The sequence below is a fragment of the Stegostoma tigrinum genome, chromosome 1, assembly GCF_030684315.1.
Source record: "Stegostoma tigrinum isolate sSteTig4 chromosome 1, sSteTig4.hap1, whole genome shotgun sequence".
NCBI classification, from domain to species: domain Eukaryota; kingdom Metazoa; phylum Chordata; class Chondrichthyes; order Orectolobiformes; family Stegostomatidae; genus Stegostoma; species Stegostoma tigrinum.
In genome coordinates, this window is record NC_081354.1 from 25,891,947 (window position 1) to 25,905,886 (window position 13,940).

Genomic DNA, 13,940 nt, shown 5'->3' on the forward strand with positions numbered 1-13,940 from the left:
AGTATACGTTGCTTTTGCTCTGCAAAAAGGTTTTTTTCTTTGTTCTTTAACCCTTGTGGCACTAGCTGCTGGATTTGTTGCGTTTCCCACAAATATTTTGCCCATCAGTCTCTTGAAACCTTGAAAGTATTAATCATTCCTTTATCCATTCATGGCATTGTGGGTGTCACTGGCTAGACCAGCATTTACTGTCTATCCTTGATTGTCCAGTGGTCACTTAACACTCAGCCACATTGCTATGGGTCTGGAGTCAAATGTAGGCCAGAGCAGGTAAGCTCAGCAGTTTCCTTCCCTAAAGGCCATTCTTTTACCATTAATAAGAATTGAAAAATAACACCAAAATACCTGTTTTGAAGTAACTTTCTGTTGAATATTTTTGAGCAAATGTACTCTTGAAGTCATTAGCCATATGTAATTTGTTTACAGATATCATGCAGTTTTATTGTTCATCTTTTCCTTTCACAGAAAAGCTTTTAACATTATGCGTAGTTAATGTTTATTTTCTCAAGTGCATTCATTGAGTTGTTCACTAAATTTGCCCTGCGGTCATTTGGAGTGAATGGCATTGTAATGTATTATTTTCACACTCTATTACCAGTGAATGTTACAAGTTTTATCTGTTGATGTAGAATTTTCTTAGCGTTTATTTTGGGGACATCTTTATTGTGTCATTAGGAAGAAGTACCACTTGAAGAGCTACTGAGTCACATGGATCACAACAGATTTTGAATTTTGATGTATAGTGAACTAATTGCTATACTAAGAATACCAAGGCTAAGAGTGGGGGAGGGACAATAATCGAAAAATCTCATTTGAGCACAAAATACTGTCGGCTGCGTCTAAATTCTCAAGTGTCTTAAGATCTATAGCATAGGTGGAAGAGTACCAACATGGTTATTGCATTGAAAGAATTTTTCGTTAAAATCCTTCGGCATATACCTCCTTGGTACAAGATGGCATGAAAGCTTTCATTTGTACTTCTGACACCTGCCAGATAATGATGGCTGCAGCATAAACATCAACTTATAAGAAGGTTAAGTTATAGACAATAAATTAGAATTAGCAGTTATAAGTTGTTGACATCAAAAAAGCTGTCCACCAGAATTTTGAAAGCTTCGATGTGCTGACTTCACTTTGCCAGTTAGTTGGTTTCTGATCCAAATCAAGGTAATCTGTGTCCGACAGTTTTGATGTCATCAAACAAGATAAGCACATTGAAATAATCTCACGGCGTGTATGTTCCCAACGCAGGAGATCGGCACTGCCATTAAACATGGCCGCTGTGATCCATCTGCGCGTGCATAGTTGCACCCGTGATGCCACACCAGCTGTTGACGGTAATTGAAGCAATTCACAGTTTCTTTATTTTTATGTAATTTTTTGGCACAAGTTGGGTCCAAGGATTTTGACTTTCAATTTTCCCCCGAATCATTTCTTCAAAATTTATGTATTTCTTGGCTATGATTACTTTATTTATATTTATTTAGAATGCTTAGGACCTGCTGCTAAATGCAAGTTTAAAAGCAGCATCCCAATTCTGTGCACCCACATGTGATTCTTCGCATAGCAATGGCATTGGTCACAAATTCAACCATATTTGCAAACTGCAAAGCATGAAATAAAAACACTGAATTACTTCCCTTTTTTTTTCAGAATGTGTTCAGAAATTTTCCTCTTATTGTAACATTCCTTTCTGTCCTATATCTACATTGGGTTAGAGTACCGTTACGGAAGGGAACTAGTATTCTTTTGGCATGAAGCTTCAATTTGAAGACAAAAATCAAAATGCCATGGGTATTAACAATATGAAGTAAGAGAAACTGTTTAAAATATTCAGCCTGTCAGGCATCATTTATGGAAAGGGAACGTGTTATTGTTTGATCTCAGTGGTGTTTATCAATTTTAAGATACTTATGTGGAGAAAGCATTCTACTTTACCCATTACTTGATGGACAAATGCACTTATTACTGTTACCTTGAATTCCAGTTCAAAACCATGTGCTATTCTTTGTTTATTTGTAAAATTTTCAACTTGAACAGAAATTTATAAAATTAAAAGCATTGTATTTTCATACAATTTTATAATAAGCCACTGACCCACATGTGTTTGGTATATTTCAGGAGACCAGGTATCAGTTGCTTCAGCTTCGTCCTGCTCAGCGAGCGTCCTGGATTGGCTATGCAATTGCATACCATTTACTGGAAGATTATGACATGGCTTCTAAAATTCTAGAAGAATTCAGAAAGACACAGCAAGTATGCTATAGTGTATTTGTAGCTTTAACAGTAGTTTGATAGAACTTGTTCAGTTCTCCCCAGCAAGCAACTTCTTTTCCCCACCCGATCTCCCTGAAGACAAATCCATGGCAACTGCCATCTGAAAGTACAGTAGCAGCGGATACATGGGAATACCACTGCATGTTCCCATCAAACCATTCACCATCCTGACTTGGAAATATACTTGCCGTTCCCTTACCGTCGATGGGTCAAAACCCTAGCGCTCTCCCTAATTGTATTGTTGGTCTACTATTCCAAATGGATTGCAGTGGCTCAAGAAGGTAGTTCGCCACATTTTCAGGAGTAATTGGGGATGGTCAATAATTGCAGGCCCAGTCAGTGACACCTATATCCCATGAATTAATAAAGAAAAGTGCAGCTAGAAATATTAAATGCCCATTTTGTTTTTTTGAGATCATTCTGTTATTACAAGTATTACAGAGGAGTGGTTGACGCCTCTGATAATTAAAACCAAAACAGCCAGAGAGGCTTGCCTCGCCTCAGTCTGTTAAAGGGAATCTGAAAAGTGGTTTACCTGCCTCTCATCTCTCATTATCTTGTAAAGGAGAGGTGAAATAAGATGAACTTCCGACAGGCACTCTATAATCAACAAGTAACAATTTATTTATCAAACTCAAACAGTTAACAAATTAACACAACTAGTAACAGACCAAACAATTCCCCCTTAACTATGAACTATTCCAGAATAAAACAAAATTCTAATGGTATGCTGTTCCAATAAATACAAATCTCACTTACATAAACCAATGAAATAAGAAAAATAAATTAAAATTTAATCTATTGAAATTACAGTCAGGATAAATTTTCTGGAATGTTCTTTGCCTTCTCTGCTGTCCTCTAGCCTTCGTCTGTCAAGTTCTTGTATCAGGAATATTAGCTAAGAGTGCCATAATACATTTTTGTTTTTAAATGGTGCTTACTGTGGGAGATTATAGATTTCTAAGAGCCAGAGTTTTACTTTTCTGATGGCAGTTTGCAGTCTCACTGATTTTCAAAAATCCTCTTCTTGTATACCCTTAATGACTCATCAGTTTTCTTACAATAGGATTGTTTATACATGTCAACATCATCAAATTTAAACTCAGTTGATTTTTAGTCTCAAGTGCCTGGGTAGTCAAGCTGGTTACCTTAACATCAAAACAAGCTGAGGTTGCCAACTGTACAGCCAGTTGATACATAAGTCTTGATGTAAGTGCTGTCTGAGCTTCTGTAGCTGCTTGCAGACTTTTTTTAATCTTCAAGCTTAGTAAAGCATGTCACGTCCTAAAGGGACCATGCATCCTTCCCTCCCCTATCATTTTTACAAACAAATTCTAACATCTTGCCTTCTGGATCACAGGCACAGTGCCTAAATTCGCAACACCATAATCATAATCTTTTGTATTGCATCTTGCAATATGTGCACTTACACTGGTTTAATATGCCCCACGTTTCCAAACCCTGATTCTTCATTTTTCTCAATTATGTTGTATTCTAATGTTTATCTCTCCCAGTACTCAGTGCATCCTTTACGTGCTTTCTGTTCCATATTATTGACCATCTCATTACCACTAGCTAACCTTTATTGTGTGGACCTTTGTCCCATCCCTGTTAATCCTTATGCCCCAGAACTGAGCCCAGAAAACCGAATCCCTCCCTCTTGCATCCTTTCTCCAGTCACACATTAACTCACACATTATCTGTTTATGAATGTTATATATAATGTTTATTAGCATTGTTGGCTGAGGCATTGCTACACCTGGAGCATATACCTTCATTATTACTGCTGGGATGCTGTCAGGTTTCATAGTCTTTATCCAGTGGCAGTTTCTGTTGTTTCAGCTGTTGCTCGATATCATGTATAATAAGTCAAACTCGGCTGATGGCTTGTATTTATGGCGCCAGTAAATGTGGGAGATGTAAAGATGGGTCATCCGATTGCCACTTCAAGTTAAAGATGGTCGTTAATGCTCTTGTCTCGTCTTTTGCACCAAATGGAGACACCAAAAGATACGTCAAAAGCCTGCTAGAATCCACGTGAAGTACAGAAGTAGCCTTAAATGTATTGCTTTGCCTGATCCCTGTTTTATATATTAAAAAAAAGTACTGAATGGCTGCTGAAGTTTTTGGTAGGGGAAGAGGATCAGCCAGAGGTTGTGGTCAGTGTTGAAAACAAACGTAGAAAAGAATTAAACAATTTCAGCAATAATGGAGGGAAGTTAAAGAATATTTTTCCAAGTTGACAATTTCTGGCCAAGCGAAATATCATGTACTAGTTTTGTATATAAACAGCTAGTTACAGCAAGTTAATGTGTGACTGGTGAAAGGATGCAAAAGGGAGGGATTCTGATTCCTCGGCCGAGTTCTGGGGCACAAGGATTAGTAGGGATGGGACAAAGGTTGTCATTTCTGGAGGCCATCGTATCAGGCTCAGGACATTGCTATAGGAGTTCCTCGACACGATGCTGTAACGTCCAAACGTCTTCAGTTACCTGATCATAACTTTCCCTCCTCCTTAAGGTCAGAAGTTATAACGTTCACTGTTAATTGCACAGCATTGGGTAGAATTCATGGTTCCTCAGGTGCATCAATACCTAATGCCATTCACGCTTAGTCAATAAGTCTAGCAAGTGACACATGCCATAGAAGTATCAACCAAAGATCATTTATAACAGGAACTTACCATCTCTCCTTGATGTTTGACAGAATTACTATTGTTGAATATATTGATCACAAAGTTGACTGGACCAACTATTTGAATACTGTGGCATCAGCAGGTCAGATGCTATTTTGCAATGAGTAACTTTCATTCTAATGTCTGAAAGATGTCCTCAAATGTGCTGAATTAATTTCTGCTTGTTTGGAGTTTTGCAAAAGCAGGACACTATCCAGGGCAAGGCAGCTCACCTGATTTAATTCACCCCCAACCTTCCCGGGTGTCCTGGTTAAGAGGTATGAGCACTACCATTGCGCCACAAGTCCCACACAGAGGATAGATATTTTCTAATCAGCATATTCAGAGATGTTATTACACACCTCTGGCACAGATGGGATTTGACCTAAGCCTTCTGGCTCAGAATTAGGAACACTACCACTGCACCACAAGACCTACAACAGTGTATTCCTCAGAAAAAGATAATTATGTCCAGGTGAGAAGAGGTTAGTCAAGTTCCCTGTCTTTCAACTTTTGGCAGGTCACTATACAGTGTTTGCATTTTTTATCATGCTGCTGTATCAGAAGTTACTCAAAATGTGTAGTTTGCTAGATCAAAATGAAAGAGCCAACTGCAAGGCTTTCGTGTTTGAAAGAAAGAGAATCTGTTACTTATCTTAAGGATAAATAATTAAACACATCAAACACACTCTGTCACTCACTCACTCACTCACTCACACGAGTATAGAGGAGAGTATCTAGAGCAAAAAGAGGCATCAAAAATTTGCAGTTTAAAAATCCTCTGGTCTTTGAACTGATATTTTACTCCCAGACCATGGTTATTTCATTAATATCTTTTATCTTCAGCAGTAAAATGTGTAGATGTTGTTGACTACTTGGATGTTTCTCTGGTTACCACCAGTTACTGCTTTTGGGAGTCTAAGAAAAACTGAGAAGACAGAGCATCTTCTAGTTCTGCTGTTACCATCCATTTGCCCTCTCCAAAAGCTGTTGCCTTGAATATAGTTCCCTGGTCTGTTCCCATGACCAGCATTTTAGTTATTTCAAACAGGGTATTTTGTAGGCAGCTGTCACTGCAATTTATTAACTTACAGAAAGCTGTGAACCAGCAGGGACACGTAGGAGTTTGTCATTTTATAGCTGTCGAGCAATTTTGGCTCAGTCTGGTTCTTCATTGTTAGTTTCATAAGCTTGTTGTTACCTAGCCAGGTGATCACTGGCCATCTTAAGTTGTATTTTTTCCATTCTTTTTAAAAAAACATTTTATTTATGAAGTGTCTGAGATATTAATATCAGATCATTTCTAGAGATGTGCAGGTTTAGTGGATTGGCCATGCTAAATTGCCCATCATGTCCAGGAATGTGCAAGCTAGGTGGATTAGCCATGTAAAATGCAGTATTACAGGGATTTCAGAGGGTTGTTTTGGACTCTGGCTGAATGACTTGCTTCCACATTGTAAGGATTCTATAAAGGATATCAATAAGTGTTTGCCCATTTTTACCACGAACTACAATGCAACAGCTCATTAAGACCCTTCAACAATACCTTTCACACCTGTGAACTCCTAGATCAAAAAAGAAAAGAGAAGCAGATGGATGGGAGCACCACCATCTACATATCCATTCCAAACCACATACTATCCAAACTTGGAACTATATGTACCCGTTCTTCCTCTGTCACTGGGTCTGTCTTCCTAACAGTTCTGTCAGGGTACCTGTGACAAATGCAGCCGTGCAGTACATCTTCCTGCCACCTTCTCTGGGAGAATTAGAAATTCCAAGCAATTGTGTAGTTTTAGCCTTCAGCTGTGTTGTGGTTTGATTCTTAAATGGACTCCTAAATAAATAGATGAATTTACCTCCCCAACCTGGCTACGTGATGTCATTACTTCTGCATTAAATTGTCAGTGATTTTTGGTTGGCTAACAAACTTCAAGCTAATTACCTTCTTACATTGAAACAGTGATTAAACGTTTACAATACTTTACTAGCTATAAAATAGTTTGAGGTAATGTTTATGAAAGATGCCATAGAAGACTTCCTTTCTTGTTCATTATTGCCTAAACTTACCCCATCTGGAGCTCTTCTCGGTGGACCATTGCTTAAAAATCTGACTAGAGACTAATGGCCAATTTGGTTGGGCTGTGTACCTACCAGCATGCAAAGGTGGGAGCCAATGACAAAACCCAGTCCAATATTGATCTTAAAATTTAAACTACCAATGACATGCCATAGAATGGAACCAATCTAATGTGCTTAAGGAAGGGACGTTGTACCATGCAGAAAACGCTGGGAAACAGGAGAAGGAGAAGTCATTTTACTCGATCATAATTTTCAGGAACATGTCTACATTTTTAAGCAAGGGTTGTCTGTGTTTGTTATTTCCTACCTGCCGTTAACTGCATCTTTCCTCTCTGCTTCAGCTCATATATAAGAACAAACAAAATGCAGATTAGTCATTCCCTGGGTGCTATCTGTCCACAAAGGTGGACATGAACAATCCCATTGCATTCTTTTGAAGAAGTTATTTGCAATGTTCCCTTCTTTATTTACCCATAAAGTAATATCAGCCAAAATGCAGAAAATCTAATCATTATCATATTGTTATTTTTGGGATCTTATGGTGATGTCAAATGGTCATTGAATGCTGCTTTTCCTACATTATAGCAGTGACTGCATGTTTTAAAAAGTCTTTCTTGGCTTTGAGAAATCTGATGGTGGAATACTACCATTTTAATAAATTCTTCCAAAGTAAGTGCCTGCTTAGTCATCTTGCTAAATGTTGCTAATAAAATAATGGCAATATTTTCATTTAATCATGTGAGTTTCACTTTAATGTCTTTGTCTGCAGTACCAATATGATTATTTCCTCTGTTTCTGGTTTCACCCTCAGTCCCTTAGCTCCTGGCTCCCATTCCTATTTTCCATTCATAAATTTAAAGTTCTCAATGTTTGTTGCAATGACTGGGGACTTCAGCTTCTCCTCCCTGGCTCTCACCTTGTCCGCACACCAACCTATTGGAAAGCCACTTTTCACCCGCTGACTTGTAAAGTGATATTATTTGTTTGTGATACATTTGATCTTTAGAACCAAATTTGTCTTTAGGAAGAAATTTCTATTTTTAGTGTATGTTTTGGTTGTTAATGTTTTTAATATTATGCTGTAAGATCAACTCGGATAGGTGAAACTGTGGGGCTTGTGACCTAATGGTTTATTTTATGTGCATAATTGAATGTGATTTTGGAAGTGAGTTTCGTTTGACCTGGCAGTAGATTGTATGAATTGAATCTTTAAAAGGTGTGTCACTTTTATTGACAAGTTAGTACTGTAGTGAATACAGGGAAAAAAAACTAATGTGGTCAAACAAAATAACTTAGATTCACATAAGGTCTTTAAGATAGCAAGCTGTGCCAAGATACTTTGAGAGATTTCTATCAAACAAAATTTGATACCAAGCCACTAAGCGGACAGATGACCCAAAACCCTGGTCAAAGAAACGTTGAACAGTGGCGATCTTTCCTAACTCATTAGGAATATACCTAGAATTTTGTAGAACTGGAATTTCAAGTTCTGGAAGTAATTTGAAGCAATCCCAGAATCCTTGTCCTGCTCTGTGAGCTGGCCTCAATGGTGCAGATGTTTATAAGAAACATAAAAGTAGGTGCACTAGTATCACTGAGAGAAGAATGTAGGACCACTGACCTGATACCTATTGGACATTTGAGTGTTTCAAAGGAGCATTATCTGATTTCAGGGTGGATGTGTGGTGAATGGCAGTTCAGAGTATTGAACACTGGGGTGTTGTGCTTCTTGCTGAGATGTGATTGGATGCAGAATTCAGTAGTGTTTTAGGGCCTGGGCCAAGCAAATGGGAGCCAAAGAATACTCCTTCATAACCTTTATATAATATTGACATCATACAATTCTTTTCCTCCTCAGTTTTCTTGTTTAAAACATTGATTTTTCTCCTTAACCAAACTAAAAGATGGGAAATTAGGGGGTTTTTTTGAAATACAATTATGTTGTGTTTTTAGTTTTGTAACCAACTACTTCTGGCCTTTTTGGAAAATAAATGAGATTTGTAAATTCGAATAGAATTTCGCTCCCGTTGATGCACCAGTTACATGTCAGAAAGTTCTGAAAGCTATACATACTAGACTTCACATTCGTAGTCCAGTCTGCAAGCCCTGAATTTTAGCTGAGACACATGGCTTAAATTCAAGGTATGACGAGCATATGTCTGTAAAATGAGTGTTGTCATGAAGTCTGTTGTGACTAATTTTAAGGAACAAAGATAAGTAAAGGAAGCATTAACTTGAAGTATTTTTAATTACAACATGTTCACTTCATGCTTTGCAGTAAATTCTTATCAAGTACAACTATTGCTTCTTTCACAGTGTCCTTGAGGTTGGGAGTGGACATGTATTCTGTTGATATTTTTCAGTACACTTAGTTGAATGTTTCTGAAGGTAAAGGATTTACAAAATCTCTGTTTTTTGTTTAATAGGCTTCTCCCGATAAAATTGATTATGAGTATAGTGAACTGTTACTTTACCAGAATCAAGTACTGCGGGAAGGAGGGATGTATAAGGAGGCTTTGGAGCATCTCGACAATCATGAGAAACAAATTTGTGACAAATTGGCTGTGGAAGAGTGCCAAGGTAGAGCAGATGTTTCTATTTGTTACAACTTGTGAAAATGCTGAAATGTATTTACATTCCTATTCTGTAATTTAAAGCATGAATACTTGAATTTAAATTAATGTAGTTGGTTAAAAACTAATACTCAATGTCTTGCTATTTGTGCACTTCTGAAGAAGCTAGTCTATCTCAGAGTCGTGTGCCAAATGGTGACAGAACAATTGAGTACAGTCAACCATTTTCATAACTTCAGCTTTTAAAAGGAAGTATTTTCTTTCCAATGCCATCAAAAATATTATGGCATTTCTTTCTTTGGAAATAAAAAACAAATTCTTAGGATATTTTGTAATCGTATCATTTTTAAATTTTCAAATGTATAAATTCAGTAGTCTTTTTGATCAGCTTGTGTTAGCCGCATTTGCGGAGTGGACTTGATGGGCCGAATGGGCGACCTTCCACTCCTATGTCTTATGGACTACCAACTGTATTTTGTCTGTCTGTCTTCAAAAGTTAATTACAGAAAGTAATCTCTAATTACAGTGTATGCTCTTGTAGCATATACACTCTTTTCAGAAATTCCAAAGTTCGGTAACCAAAATAAATGAGCGCGATGTTTAGAAAAATATACTGGCAAATATTTTCTGTCCAATGGTAAAATTTAATGTAACATGTAACCTGTTTCCAAACAGGAGAACTAATGTTAAAACTGAACAGACTAAAGGAGGCTGCAGAGGTTTACAGGCGATTGCTGGAGAGAAACCCTGAAAACTGGGCCTACTATGAAGGACTAGAAAAGGCATTGAGGCCTGGTGAGTTATATCTGAAAGTGTGGGCTCTTCTCAAGTTTCAGATTTTGGCTGAGAAAAGGTGCTCCTGAGTTGAGTTTTTTTTATGGCATTTCAAGAGAGAGAACTTGAATTTGACATGCAAGCTTCTAAGGCCAAACTCTCTTTCCTAAATTAATCTTGATGTGGTTTTATGAAATTATAGTGATAAATTCCTGTCATGTAACTTTATTCAGGTTCCACCCTCCATCTTTGGAGGCAATACTAAAAGTAAAATTTTAAGTAAGTTCACAAAGTAAAGAACCTGTCTGTGTCTAATGTAAAACGAATCTTTACGTGGAAGTATCAACTACTTGCAGTTGGAAATGTACTAAAGTTTGTGGGGTTTTCAGATGCTGTGCTAAGACTGGGCATGTTAGTGGAATTGTCATCCTAGCATGAGCTCTTTTTCAGAGCCCTTCTATGGCTGACAGTAGTGTCTTACAGTCTTATAGTTTGCTTGTCTTTCTGAAATGGGGAGAGGGTATAAGTTTTCAGGTAACTGAGTTGATACCTTGAAATATCATTTGGAACTTAAATGATTGAAGAGAAGAGAAAGGAAAAAGAATTACTAGATGTAAACCTCAACTTGGTTTGAGAGAGTGGACAGTTAGCTATGATTTTTTTTAAAATGGAAAGAAGCATTAGCTTTCCACTGCTGCTCTTGCCAGTTTTCATTTTCTTTTCTCTGTTGTATCAGAAATGCAATTGAGCTAAAGTTTCCACCGCCAAATACAAGTGCTGAGCCCAATTGTTGCAACTCTATTAACTCAACCAGCACTTCTCTGCATTGTTCAGCCATTAAGATAATACTGAACCATTGAAGAGTTGGTGCTGAACTTTTCAACCGGATTTATTTTTTGTCTACTGCAATTAGTTAGTTTGTTTTTTCTGTTTTTATCTATAGCCAATGTGGAGGAGAGACTTGATGTCTATGAAAATGCTTGGACTAAGTATCCCAAAGGGCTGGTGCCTAGAAGGCTACCTCTAAACTTCTTATCTGGTGAGTGAAATTATATTTTCATTAATCTTTCAGTTTTGAAAATGCTATTTCATACCTTAAATTTTAAATGTTACATATCGACATTTTATACCTTGTTACAATATTCTTCAGTGGAATAATTACACACACTCATCACTGGATAAGGGCTCAATTACAGTGAAATAATCTGAGAAGCTCGGGTTGCTTCTGAAAGTGTATTCCAGCTTTGTTGGGAGAATTGATTGCTGTGAAAATATGAATTTTACCTTTTTTCATTTTAAGTGAAATGGAGTGGTGGCTGAGGTTTATGCGGATTAGCAAGCCCTGAATAATTCTCATCAATTCTTTACTTTGTTTTGCTTTTATTTCAAATACTTGGAATAAGACTTAATTAAAAGTATTGACCTGTATGATACGTCATTTCGTTAATTTGTGATTCTGGCACATGGCGCAGCTGCTGTTCTGTGTTTATGACTTTCTCTTAATGGCCTGTCTGAATGTCGACTATATTAGGAATTTGGTAATGTATTATCCACCAGGAAAATAAGAAGCTTCATTTGGACTAGTTGATACAATTTCCTTGGAACAAGAGCAGATTTCTTTCTGTGAAAAAGAAATGGTTTAGACCATGTTAGCTGCCAAGCTTTTTTGATAGAGTAATTGGTTTAATGCTTTAAAACAGATTTGGAGTTGTAGAGATAAATTTGGTAGAATATGGCAGCATTTTTAAATTGTCCTTAAAATGTTGATTGCGGCTGTGGCCAAAAGGAACGGATTGATGTATACTTAAGTTGCCATGAATGAAAGTGGAATAGTCTGATCCAATTTACATTAGAACCTTGGATGTAATTGGGCTACACACACTATCCCTGTTTTCTTTGTTTTTTTGGGTTATGATGTGGCATTGCTGCCTAGATGAGCATTTATTTCCCATCCCTAATTACTGTTGAGAATGTGGTGATTAGCTGCAGCCATGAACTGCTTCGGTCCTAGGGGCATAGGTACATAGATGTGAGTTCCAAGACTTTTACCTTACTGGTGAAAGACTGGCGAAGTTCGAAGTCAGGGTGCTGTGTGTCTTGAAGGGGATCTTGCAAATTTGTCGTGGTCCCATGCACAAAGATTGTTGTCTTCAAGATTCGTAGAACCTCTGAGAGCAAGTTAACTGCTTACTTGATGTTTTATCCAGTTGAGTTTTCCAAAAATGGCAGGTAATGTCGCCTGTGTCCCATGAATGGGAACAGTGTTGCAACCTTTAAACCTAACTCCTATAAATTAAGTTGCAAATTTGAGGATTTTTTTCTTTAACTCGAGATATTTCTAGATTGAATTTTAAGTGATTTTGTGCTTTGCTGATGTTCATGCACACTAGGAACGAAGTCTTAAAAATATATTTGAATATAGAATGATGCAACCTAATAGAGCTAAAAATGAAAATAATTGAGTGTAGCAGTAAGTGGATACAAGGGCTTAAATAAATAGAATTATTTTAAATTTTCAAAATCAGCATCATATTCCTTGTGGAATAGAATCATTGGTCTCAGCCAACATGTCAACTTTTAAAAAAGGTCTGTCCACTTGATTTTAGAACATAGAACATCGAACAATACAGCACAGAACAGGCCCTTGGCCCTCAATGTTGCGCCGACCTGTGACCTAATCTAAGCCCCTCCCTCTACACTATCCCATCATCATCCATATGCTTATCCAAGGACTGTTTAAATGCCCCTTATGTGGCTGAGTTACTGGCACCCAAACTTTAATGGAGATAATTATAGCGTAAAGGGTTGAAAGGGGAAAGATTTGCTGAAATATATTCAGGAGAGATTTTTACATGAATGTGTAGAAGACCCAACAAAGGAAGGTGCAGTGCTGGATCTAATTCTGGGGAAGAAACCCAGAGAGATGTTCGAGGTAGCAATGGGAGAGCGTTTTTGTGCATGCAATCTCAACACCATACATTTTAAGATGATAAAATGTGAGGCTGGATGAACACAGCAGGCCAAGCAGCATCTCAGGAGCACAAAAGCTGACGTTTCGGGCCTAGACCCTTCATCAGAGAGGGGGATGGGGGGAGGGAACTGGAATAAATAGGGAGAGAGGGGGAGGCGGACCGAAGATGGAGAGCAAAGAAGATAGGTGGAGAGGGTGTAGGTGGGGAGGTAGGGAGGGGATAGGTCAGTCCAGGGAAGACGGACAGGTCAAGGAGGTGGGATGAGGTTAGTAGGTAGCTGGGGGTGCGGCTGGGGGTGGGAGGAAGGGATGGGTGAGAGGAAGAACCGGTTAGGGAGGCAGAGACAGGTTGGACTGGTTTTGGGATGCAGTGGGTGGGGGGGGGAAGAGCTGGGCTGGTTGTGTGGTGCAGTGGGGGGAGGGGATGAACTGGGCTGGTTTAGGGATGCAGTGGGGGAAGGGGAGATTTTGAAACTGGTGAAGTCCACATTGATACCATATGGCTGCAGGGTTCCCAGGCGGAATATGAGTTGCTGTTCCTGCAACCTTCGGGTGGCATCATTGTGGCAGTGCAGGAGGCCCATGATGG

At 38.2% G+C, this 13,940-nt stretch overlaps 1 protein-coding gene across 1 annotated transcript in view; it reads left to right on the forward strand.

Annotated features, from left to right (window-relative positions):
- The window catches only part of naa15a (N-alpha-acetyltransferase 15, NatA auxiliary subunit a), a 104,144-nt gene that overhangs the window by 47,273 nt on the left and 42,931 nt on the right, over nucleotides 1-13,940 (forward strand). The window contains exons 5-8 of the mRNA XM_048531329.2: nucleotides 2,122-2,256; nucleotides 9,460-9,613; nucleotides 10,282-10,401; nucleotides 11,324-11,419. Coding sequence (XP_048387286.1) covers nucleotides 2,122-2,256; nucleotides 9,460-9,613; nucleotides 10,282-10,401; nucleotides 11,324-11,419 — 505 coding nt within the window. The remainder of the gene's footprint in view (nucleotides 1-2,121; nucleotides 2,257-9,459; nucleotides 9,614-10,281; nucleotides 10,402-11,323; nucleotides 11,420-13,940) is intronic.